General features: G+C 41.1%; 1 protein-coding gene across 1 annotated transcript in view; it reads left to right on the forward strand.

Annotated features, from left to right (window-relative positions):
• Positions 1–12,044, forward strand: part of SMIM2 (small integral membrane protein 2) — a 36,620-nt gene extending 24,576 nt beyond the window's left edge. The window contains 1 exon segment of the mRNA XM_032294747.1: positions 11,565–12,044. Coding sequence (XP_032150638.1) covers positions 11,641–11,949 — 309 coding nt within the window. The 5' untranslated portion in view covers positions 11,565–11,640 and the 3' untranslated portion in view covers positions 11,950–12,044.
• The last annotated feature ends 260 nt before the right edge of the window (positions 12,045–12,304 follow it).

The raw sequence follows: 12,304 nt of genomic DNA on the forward strand, positions 1-12,304 counted from the left end.
TCCTCTAGAGCCTTCAGAGGAGCATAGCCCTGCCGATACCTTGATTTCAGACTTCTGGCTCCAGAACTGTGAGAGAATAAATTTCAGTTGCTTTAAGTCAACACATTTGTGGTATTTTCTCAAGACAACCCTTAGAAACGAATGCATCCCTCCTTTGCTTCTCTGTCAGAGAAATGGGTATGCATTGTAGTATTTGGGTCTAAGAAGAAGGTTCTCAGAACATTAGACAAAGAAGGTAAGGCAAAAGGGAAGTGACTGGCCCAAAACCATGAAGAAAAAGTCTTCCTCCTGAAATCGTCAGTGGAGACCAGAAGTATCCATAGGAAGCCTTCTATTAATCAATTTAGTTTATCCCAAGAAAGGATCTTCCACTTACAAGAGAAGTAACAGTAATAGAAATAATATAATTACTGAGAGTGATCCACATGTAAGACATTGTACCAAGTGTTCTACATATGTCTATTTTTTCTGATGAGAAAATTGAGGCTCAGAATGATTGGGTAAACCTAGGTATAGTACTTACTGTTTGCCAAACCCAGTTCTAAGAATTTTATAATTATTAACTCCTTAACCCTCATAGTAGCCCTATGAAGCAAGAATTGTTATTCTTTGTTTTACAGATGAGAAAATTGAGACCCAGACAGGTTATATAATGTCTCTAATGTCACACAATCAGGAAGTGGAGAAGCTGGGATTCAATCCCAAGAAGTCTTGCCCCAAAGATTCTGACCTTAACCTTCACAGCTCAAGGGTAAAGAATAGGGATTTGAATTCAGGGGTATCTGACCCCAAATCCCATGTTCGTTCCATAAATTGCACTGCCTCTTAAATAGACAAATCCTGGAATTGCACTGTGAGCAGCAGTCCTGCCCATATGACTGTCCCTGACTGCCCTGGTCCTTCTCGGTTGCAGGCTCTGAGACTCTTCAGCCAGCAGGCTGATTCCTACCTGTTCCTTACACAATCTTGAGTACAACAGCCAACACAGATAGGGGCTTAGCCCTAGCCCCTGGCAGAGATGGGCATTTGTTCTGAGGGCAAGTTGCTGGGATATTGCAAAGGAGCCCTGGCCAATTCCTTCCCTATGCTGTCATATCCATGTTTGTGAGCTGTGCAACTGAGAATTTCATTATTTCAACAAACATTTATCAGTTATCTTTTGTATGCTCTGCAATGTGCCAAAAGCTGGAGATACAGTGAAGGCCCAGGAGGCCCAGGCATATAATTCAGAATGATATGTATTATCAAGGAAGAATAGTACCAATAGTGGCCACTGTTTTTAGAGTGTTTATGTGCCAGTCATTATATAATCCTTGCACACATGCTGATCTGGGAGAACACAGAAGAGTCACCTAACCCAGTCTAGGGAAGTCAAGAAAGGCTTCCTGGAAGGTCCTGGTGGATACCTGAGGGGTGAGTAGGCATTATTCAAGTAAAGAAAGAGTGCCAGGGAGAAGCGTCTTCAGACAGAAGAGTGAAGTTGAAAGGGCACACAGCATATGTTGTAGAGAGGGAAAAGTTCAGTGTGGTGGGGGAGCAGGGCAGGAGGTGGGAGTAGCAATGGTTGTGTCAAGAGAGTATGTCTGCAGGGACAAGATCATCAGGACCTTATAAGCCATGTTGACAGTTTACTAGTCTAGCTAGTAAAGTGCCCTCCATGTCAGTGACTGTTAGCAGGACCCTTAGCATCCTTCTGCTCTTGCTGAATTCCCTGTTCCTTTTCTAGTATGTGGAGTCCTGATTCCAGTTGGATGGACAACTATTGCCTGACCACCCATCTGACTGCAGGCACTACTGCTTTCTGAAAGCTCCTTGGATACTGACACTGGCCTGACTGATACTCAAGTTCACTGCCTCCTATGGACTCCTTCAATTTGATGATTGGATACTACCAGCCGTGGAGAGCAGATCCACAGGAGAGTTACTTCTTTAGCCCTGGCCCAGCTGTCCTTCCTTCCCACTTCTGATACCTGAAGGAGTCCCTGATTGCGAAGCTTCCTCAAAGGCTATTTCCTGAAATGGAACTGGTGTAGGATCCTGTTTACATTTCCCCTTCCTTGGTCCAGGTTTATCCCACATATGCACAGATTTGCAGCTTGAGAAATGGCTTAATGACTTGGGCAAGAAGGAAGTAATCCTATACTATACTCAGCTTATACTCAGTAGTTGACCTGAAATAAGATTTTTAAAAATTTAAAGATATTGCCAACAATTTAAAAATTCAAATATTTTTCATTTAAAATTCAGATAAGATGACTCCTTTCAAAAAAGGAAAGATCTAGCAGCTTGGGGCCATAGTTTTCCCATGGGCACAATCATCTAAGACTGAGGGCCTGGAAAGTCCAGCAGACAGCTGTGTTAGCTGCCAGGATTCAAATTCCATCCCTGCTAACTTACAGGTAACTGTATTCATGAACTTACCCTCTCAGAGCCTTGGATTCTTATCTTTAAAGATTGCTAAACTAATAGTATTTATTTTTGTATACAAAAAATGCTTAAAACTATCACATAATAATCATTCAATAAATGTCAATGGCTTTCTCCCAACACATACACTTACATATGTAGCTTTACTGTTTTTCTTATCCTCATGGTCCCGTGAGCATGGTCTAGATAATTAAACTAAATGAGTTTGGCAACTGTGATACTTCAAGTCACTAAGTAATAGCTCCAGTCCACATCCTTTCCTGGGTTGACTGATCACCATCTCAGCATGACATGTCCCTTCTCTTCCTCATCCTGGTGGAGCCCATAATGAGGCCTGACAGCAGGGCAAAGGACACACAGCCAAGCTGAGCCTCAGATTTTCTAATTAGAGGTTTCTGGACAGAAGAAACATGGTCCCTTAGTTGCTTAAGGGTGTCTTATCCACTTTCTAACATTGAGTCTTTCTCTAACACTTTGCCGTCCCAATCCTCTCATAGGTATGGGGGAAAATCTTTTGCAGAATTCAGTTAGCAAGTCAATCAAGAAGAAGACACAAATCCTTGGGAAAACAAGGGGTGCTTTCCTCACAGAAAGTGGTTTCCAATAAACTAATTTCAGCTGCTAAGCAACCTTGGTGACGCCTTTTCCACAATTACAGCTAAATAGAAGCCTCTATTGTCTACAGGGGATTAAGGGGATGCTTTTATGAGTCAGAAGAAAGCACCAGGAAAAGTTGTACTCAAGCTTTGGATGAATGTAAAAATACTGCATAAGGAGCAAAACCAGGGAGGCATGCCCGGGTTGTGTTGTATGATGAATATAGCTATTTTATTCATGCTTTGGGGTTTGACTCTTGTTTTGGGAGTTAGTCGTAAAGGCTAGGTTGCTCATTCATAGCTAAGTGGATGGAGTCGTGGTACCGACTCCCTGTTTCTCTCAAGACTAATAATTAAAGCTGTTGCATCTTACGCCAAACTAAGGGAGGGACAGTGGAACTCCCTGGAAGTGAGGAAGAGCTTTTGAGGCAGGTTGGATGTTGCAACTGTCAAATCCCACAGTGTAGTCATTGTGGTAAGGAGATGAGGTGAACTGTGAGTCAGCCAATAAGAGCAGCTGCTGAGTGGTACCATTTCCAATCACTGTCGTCTCTTGGCTCTGCTTGGGGAGGTAGGGCAGGGACAAATCCAGTCCCGTAATTCCTTTCACAAAGATTAACACACTGAGTGACTACATCTCCCATTGCTGAAAGCATGGAAAATCCTTTGTCACTATTTCCGAAGCTTCTAACCATATATTTCCCCTAATAATCAAATGCGGCTATTTCAACAAAGTCAATCAGTTAAAGAACAATATTTGGAGAGAGGAACGTTTGGTGTCTTCTTTGTAACTTTTTCTCTTTTTTTCACTTGATCCAACAAATTTTTATTGTATGCCTACTGTGTACCACATGTGAAAACAAAAATTAACACTTGCCCAGCTAAGATATACTATGTGCCATACTTGCTGGCTCACAGTTTACCTCATCTCCTTACTATCATGACTAAACTGTGGGATTTGACAGTTGCAATACCTAATCTGCCACATACATGCACTGTTGCCAAACCCTTTTCATTCATCACATAATTTACTCATATCTATTACCCTCTGAGAGAGGTACTCTTAATCCCCCATTTTACAGATGAGCAAGCTAAGGCCCACAGAGATTTAGCTATTTCCCCATGGTAAATGCAAAGTCAGGATTCAAACACAGACAGCCTGACTCCAGAGTCCGGGCACAGTAAACTTGTTCCCCACAAAGTTTGTTTCTGGGTTCTCTACTCTGTTCCATTGGTCTGTGTGTCTGTTTTTATGCTAGTACCTGCTGTTTTGGTTACTATAGCTCTGTAGAATAATTTGAAGTCAGATAATGTGATTTCTCCAATTTTGTTCTTTTTGCTCAGAATAGCTTTGGTTATTCTGGGTTTTCTGTGGTTCCATATAATTTTAGAATTATTTTTTCTATATCTGTGAAGAATGTCATTGGTATTTTAATAGAGACTGCATTGAATCTGTAGATTGCTTTGGATAGTATGGATATTTTAATAATATTGATTCTTCCAATCCATGAACTGGAATATCTTTTCATTTTTTGTTGTCCTCTATAATTTCTTGCATCGATGTTGTATGGTTTTCATTGTAGTGATCCTTCATTTCTTTGGTTAATTTAATTATTATTTTATTTTATTTGTAGTTATTGTACATGGGATTACTTTCTTGATTTCTTTTGCAGATTAGTCGCTGTTGGCATATAGAAATGTTACTGAATTTTGTACGTTGATTTTGTATCCTTCAATGTTACTGAATTTGCTTATCAATTCTATTAATAATAGCTTTTTAGTAGAGTCTTTAAATATAAAATCATATCATCTGCAATGAGGATAATTTGACTTCTTCCTTCCAATTCAAATGCCCTTTATTTCTTTCTTTTGTCTGACTGCTCTAGCTAGGACTTTGAGTACTATTTTGAATAAAATTGGTGAAAGTGGGCATCCTTGTCATATTCCAGATCTTAGAAGACTTTCAGTTTTTCCCCATTCAGTATGATATTACATACCTGTGCATCTGTCATACTATATGGCTTTTATTATGTTGAGGTATATTTCTTCTGTGCCCAGTTTTTTGAGGGTTTTATCATGAGGGAATGTTAAATTTTATCAAATATTTTTTCCACATTAACTGAAATGATTGTATGGCTCTGTCCTTCATTCTGTTGATATGATATATCATATCAGTTGATTTGTGTATGTTGAACACCCTTGCATCTCTGACATAAATCCCACTTGGTCATAATGAATGATTTTTTAATATGCTGTTGAATTCAGTTTGCCAGCATTTTGTTGAGGATTTTTGCATCAATGTTCATCAGGGATATTGGCCTGTATTTTTCTTTATATAATGAAAGAGAGAGAGAGAGAGAAAGAAGAAAATTTTAAATTGACTCTGTCTCAAAAAAAAAAAAAAAAGAAAGAAAATTTTACACTGACTCACTGGTGATTTGGGAGCATATTGTTTAATTTTCATTTGTTTGTAAGGTTTCCAAAATTATTCTTCTTATTAATTTCTAGTTTTATTTCATTGTGGTCAGAGAAGATAGTTAACATTATTTCAATTGTTTTGAATTTTTTATGACTTGCTTTGGGGCTAACTTATGGTCTATCCTTGAGAATGATCCATGTGCTGAGGAGAAGTATTCTGCTACTGTTTGATGAAATGTTTTGTAAATATCTATGAGATCCATTTGGTTTATAGTGCCGATTTATTCTGATGTTTCTGATTTTCTGTCTGATGATCTGTCCGGTGCTGAAAGCGGGGTGTTGAACTCTCCAGTCATTATTGTATTGGGGCCTATCTCTCTCTTCAGCTCTAATAATATTTGCTTTATATATCTGGATGATCCAAGATTGGATGCATATATATTTAAAATTCCTCCTACTAAACGGACTACTTTATGATTATATAGTGAGGTGTTTTTTTTTTTTTTGTCTCTTCTTATAATTTCTTTCTTGAAATCTATTTTGTCTGATGTAGTTATAGCTACTCCTGCTTTTTTTTCATTTCAGTTGGCATGGAATATCTTTTATCCAACCCTTTATTTTCAGTCTATGTGTGTTTTTATAGGTGAAGTGTGTTTCTTGTAGCGAACAGATCAGCAGGTCTTGTTTGTTTATTTATTTATGTATTTTTTAAATCCGTTCATCTTCTCTATGTCCTCTGGTTGGAGAGTTTAGGCCATTTATAGCCACTGTTATTATTGGTAACTAAGGACTTAGTTCTTCCATTTTGTTGTTTCCTAGTTGTTTTGTGGTCTTCTTTCTTTCCTTCCTGTCTTCCTTTAGTGAAGGTGATTTTCTATGGTACTATTATTTAGTTTCTTGCCTTTTATTTTTTGTGTATTCATTTCTTTTCATTTGAGGTTAATGTGAGGCTTGCAAATGCTATCTTATAACTCATTACTTTAAGCTGATAACAACTTAACACTGAATAAACAAACAAGTGAAAAGAAAACTTCATGAAAATTTTATGCCTTAACTTTGTTTCCCTGCAGTTTAACTTTTTGTTGTTTCTGTCTTATATCTTATTGTACTGTTTATGCCTTGAAAATTTGTTGTGGTTACTCCTTTTGGTTGGTTCATCATTTAGTCTTTCTACTTAGGATAAGAGTAATTTACACCACAGTTACAGTGTTATAATGTTCTGTGTTTTCCTGTGTATTTACTATTACAAGTGAGTTTTGTACCTTCAGGTGATTACTTATTGCAATTCTTTCTTCTCCTTCATCAAATCTGCTATTAAAAGGCTGATACATTCTTCTGTGTATAAATTTCATTTTTTCAGCTGCAGAATTTCTGCTTGATTCTTTTAAATTATTTCAAGCTGTTTGTTAAATGTATCTGATAGATTTCTGAATTCCTTTTCTGTGTTATCTTGAATGTCTTTAAGTTTCCTCAAAACAGCCATTTTGAATTCTCTGTCTGTGAGGTCACATACTTCTGCTTCTTCAGGATTGAACCCCAGTGCTTTATTTAGTTCATTTGGTGAGGTCATGTTTTCCTCACCGAAACATGTTTGTCTTTATGCTTGGAGAAGTTCATCTGTTTCAGGTCACTGAAGTTAAGTATTAATTATAGTCTTCATGGTCTGGGCTTGTTTGTACCTATCCTTTTTTGGCAAAGTTTTCCAGATATTCAAAAGGACTTCAGTGTTGTGATCTACACTGTATCTGCTTTAGGGGGCACCCCAAGGCCAATAACACTGTGGTTCTTGCAGACTTGGAGAGGTACCACTTTGATTATCTTGAACAAGATCCAAGAGAATTCTCTGGATTACCAGGCAGAGACTCTTGTTCTTTTCTCTTACTTTCTCCCCCAAAAATGGAGTCTCACTCTGTTCTGAGATACCTGAAGCTGGGGGTACTGTGACACAAACATCTCTGTGGCCATCAGGGCAATGACTGCACTGAGCCAGACCTTAAGACAGCACAGCACTGGATCTTGCCCAAGGCCTGCTACAGCCACTCCCTGGCTACTGTCTATGTTCACTCAACACCCTAGGGCTTTACAATCAGCAGGTGGAAAATCTAGCCAAGCCTGTGTCCTTCCCTTCAGGGTAGCGAGATTACCCATGTTCCAGGCAGATCCAGAAGTGCTGTCCAGCAGCCAGGGACTAGAATCAAAAGCCTTAGATGTCTAGATAGTGTTCTATTATACTGTGACTGAGCTGGCACTCAAACCACAAGACATAGTCCTTCCCTCTCTTCCAAAAGCAGAGGAGCCTCACTCATGGCCAGTGCCACCACAGGCCCATGGGAAGTACTGCCAGATTATGGCTATTGTTTCCTTAAGGCTCAAGGTTCTTCAGTCTGCTTGTGGCGAATCCTGTCTGGCCTGGGACTCACGCTTCAAGGCTGTGGGCTTCACTGTGGCCCAGGTCAGGTCCAGAAATGCCATCCAAGAACCAAGTCCTGGAATCAGGCATCCCAAGAGCCCACATGGTGCTCTACCCCACTGTAGCCAACCTAGTACCTAAGGTACAAGACAAAGTCTCCTTTACTTTTCCCTTTGCTTTTCTCAAGCAGAAGTATTCTTGCCCCATAGCCACCACAGCTGGGAATGTGCTGAACCTGAACTGAACTCACCAAGTCTCAGAGTCTCACCCAAGGCCCTTGACATAGTACCTGGGTATCACTGCTGGTTATTCAGAGCCTAAGTGCTCTTCAGTTAGCAGGTGATGAATGCAGTCAGGACTGCGTCCTTCCCTTCGAGACAGCAAATCCCTTCTGGACCAGGGCATGTCTAGAAATGTCATCTGGGAACTAGGGCCTGGAAAGTAGGCCTGGCAACTCTGACAAGTGCCCTATCTTGCTATAATTGAGCTGGGATCCAAGATGCAAGACAAAGTCCTCCCCACACTTCCCTATCCTCTACTCAAGCAGAAGGAAGGTGTCTCTTTGGGAGCCATAATCTGTGCAGCCTGAGGTTAGCATAGGAATGATGCCAGCACTCTTTTAGCTGCCCCAGCTGATGTGTCAGAGGTCACATGCCCCCAATATACTCTATTAAAATGAAGCATCATGATCACTAGAGGTGCCTGTTCCTATAACTGCCATTCTTTAATCCACTTGCCTTCAACTGTCTACCATCCTCTGGCTCCCCATCCCTCAAATCCTAAATAACACATCTAGCTTAAGTAACAATTACTCACTTAAAAGTGGGAAAATGTGGTCATTATATAGGGAGGGTAGCACCAAAATCTGCATCAGTCAAGGTTCTCCAGAGAGAGAGAACCAATAGGATATGTATGTATGTATGTATGTACGTATGTATGTATGTGTCTATCTATCTATCTAGATACTTAAGAAGAGATTTATTATAGAAATTGGCTCATGCAGTTATGGAGGGTGAGAAGTCTCACAATATGCCACCTTCAAGCTGGAGACCCAAGAAAGCTGGTGGTATAATTCAATCCAAGGCCAAAGGCCTGAGAACCAGGTGGGAAATGCTGCTGGTGTAAAAATCCTGGAGTCTGAAGGCCTGAGGACAAGGAGTTCTGATGTCCGAGGGCAGAAGAGGGATGTCCCAGCTCCAGAAGAGTGGAGTCTGAACTGTGGCCCTCAAAGACCCACTGGAGGGCAGACACTGGCAGGCTGTGAGAGAAGCTGAGGCTAGGGTGAGTGAAACGCCACAGGTGACCTTGGACAAGTGCTTAACCTTTCGGTGCCTCTGTACGTACATCTGCAAAGTGAAGTGGTAGACTATGTGAGCCCCAATGTTCCTCATGCATTCTAGAATTGTAGTGCTTTTCGAGGGATTGTAAGAGGAAAGAAGCAGTTACAGAAACATAATTTTAAAATGCTAGGAATCTTTGGTATTCGAAGCCAAGGAATTGACCAGGGAGTTTGGAAAAAAAAAAAAAAAAAAAAAAAAAAAAAAAAATTAGGATTATGGCTAAGATGGAATCAGGCAGCACCCCAAACATTTGTGATAAAGGAAGTCTCAGTCCTCACATCAGAGGCACACTTTTCACTGTATGCCTTTACATTTGATAAAACATGGCTGCATGGAACAATAGCTTGCAGACTGGGAAGCACTTGAACATAATAGTGTTTCATTCGATCTTCACACACTCTTGGGAGTCAGAACGCATTGTTTCTACTCTCTCCATTTTATGAACAAGGAAAATGAGTTTCCAAGTAGTTAAGGTCACAGAGCTGAGTATTGGGCTCTGTTCTTATGGATCTCTGTACCCTTCCTAGAGAATGGGGTCAGTGGGGTCTTATCCTTGAGCAGCCATGTCAGATGTGGGAGCCCTAAGCATGTATCATTAGGGACTCACAGAACACACTGTGTCCTCACTAGGCTGGAGCAGGGACTGTGGTTGTGGATGCCATAGTTGGACTGCTCTGGAGAGGGCTTCCTTTATCCCCACCAAAGAGATATCACTGAAGATCTGGGAGTAGCTTGGCTTGTCCATGTGCTGACTCCTAATCAGGTCACTGCTAGAGTTCCTCTTCCTAAATGTTCCAGTGCCATGACTTTGGTGCTCTGGCTTGTGGGATTGAATAAATCTGAGTCCAGAATCTACAAGAACTCCTGCTTCTCTGTTGTATGCTGCTATGTGAAGCTAAATGCTATTGTACCAGTTTTGTTGCTGTTTAGAATTTTTTTTTCCCTACAGATGATTGTTCTAAAAATAAACCTATGATATATTCTTACACATTTGAATTTAATTAAGAACCTTTTTCTCACTTACATAAATATGGTTTCACTGTTTCCAGCCAGGCCAGAAAAACATGCCTGAAGACAGACTTCTAAATAATACAGTGTGCCAGTATCTCTGATCTTTTCAATGCTATAACTAAGGGGCCCTGCTCTGAGATGATGATTTATAATTTTGACATGCTGTCCTGTACCACTCTCTGATCACCAGGGAATACATAGAAATTCACCGAAGCCACTGCTCTCAGGGGTCAAAGTGGAGCCACATTGTCTCTTCTACCCTCACAAGGATCCTTATGTGATTCAGGATGATCACTTTTTCAGTATTCTGAGGACGGTCTCCGTATGACTCCAGCCATACTTAACCATTCCATGACTTGGGGGAGTTTGCAGCAGGATTAAATCTTTCATACCATGCCCATTACTGATGTGTTTGACCTGTTGAGCCTCCAACAGCATTGCGGACTCCACTTTTTCTGTTCCAACAAGACTAACACAGAAGCTAATGTGCTATTTTGCCCTGCCATTGGTCTGCTTAGCGACAACTCACCCTTGGAACTGCTGTTGCCTAAAGAACAGGAGAAGATTCAGGAATGCTAATAATAGTTACCTGCATATCCCATGCCCTCTGCCCCTGCCCATTGTAACAGCCTCACCACTTGGGTCAGTAAGAGCCCACATTGCTCAGTACATCTTGATGCTCACTTCAGCTGTGGGCTTGGGTTTAACATCCAGCCCAGGGGATGCCTTTTTGATGCATGTCATAATTAGAAGAAGAATGCCTCTCTTTGGATTCTGGAACTGACTCCATTTGTAGTGAAAAGTTTGGGGTGCATCAATAATGGGGTGGCAGCATTCATTCATTCATTTATGCCTCCAACTGGTCCTCCCTCACTTAGTGATTGAGTGCTCAATATGTGCCCTGTGCTAAGCTGAGTATTGGGCATTCAATGTGAACAAAGAAGGCATAGTCTTAAGGAGGAGTTCCTATTTCAACAGAGTAGCCCAAGGAATGTCAACCACTTTTGCTACAGGTATGTTAGTTACTGCCAAGAGTCTGTTACTGTTCATGGGCCTCATTAAGCTGTGCCTTCCTTCTGCTTTTTGGAGCATGGCCTTTGGTTGGCCTTGAATGAAGAGTGGGGCCCTCAAAGTATCACTGTCAGCACTCTCCAGATGAGAGTGGGAGGAGCCACAGCATGAGGAGGGCCAGGACGTGGGGCCCTCTGAACGCTGTGCCATCCCAGGCTTCAGCCACAGAGGTTTTATTACAGAGGAAAGCTGAGCTGTGAGCACGTTGCTAGGCTGTGGCTATTTATTTTTATAAACGAGCCTTGTGCTTAATTTAGAAACCTGCTTTTTCTTTTTCTTTCTTCTTTCCAGCATCATCTGGTTGTCTGGCACCATCAAAGAATTGCATTTCTGACCCAACAAGAGCTTGTGGGTAGTTGGGGGTGGGATGGAGGCTGGGGAGAGGATTGATGCCAGCCAGCTGCCTCACAGGGTGCTGGAAACACGTGGCCATGCCATTAGCATCCTATTCGGCTTCTGGATGAGTTTCATCTGCGACACCTACATAGTCCTCGCTTAGATCAGCAGAGTAAAAGGCAGCCCTGGTGTTAGTGCCTCCTCTGATGAGCCACATGCCAGAATCCAGCAGAGTAAAAGGCAAAGCCATGCAGAAGAGGACCAAAGTCAGGTGCCAGAAGCAGGTGACATCTCCACTTTCAGTTCTTTGGAGGCAGCTATTTTAATAGAGCCACTTTAGTGCAGCTATTTTGACATGAAGATATTTTGGTATGGCTCAAAAATTCAGCTGATAAATGTTCAGTTTTTTAAAAAATAAATGATGAGTAAAATAGGCATCTCGCAGTCCATCTGTGAGCTTTGCCTCAACCTTGATCTTCACCCCATTGTCAGTCTAACCTCCAGGCATCAAGGGTATATGGATTGAGAACAGATGAGGGAAAGGATCGGTAGAGGTTCAAAATGAGAGAAATAGCATGTCAAGACCCCAGGAGAGTTGAAGCACTTTTAAAGTAAAACAAAACAAAACAAAAAAACTATGGTCAACCAAATTCAGAAATGGGGCAGAAGTCAGAGATGGAATGAAAGATAGGAAA

Source organism: Sapajus apella, unplaced genomic scaffold (assembly GCF_009761245.1).
Source record: "Sapajus apella isolate SASKATOON/1434 unplaced genomic scaffold, GSC_monkey_1.0 scaffold32, whole genome shotgun sequence".
Taxonomy (NCBI): domain Eukaryota; kingdom Metazoa; phylum Chordata; class Mammalia; order Primates; family Cebidae; genus Sapajus; species Sapajus apella.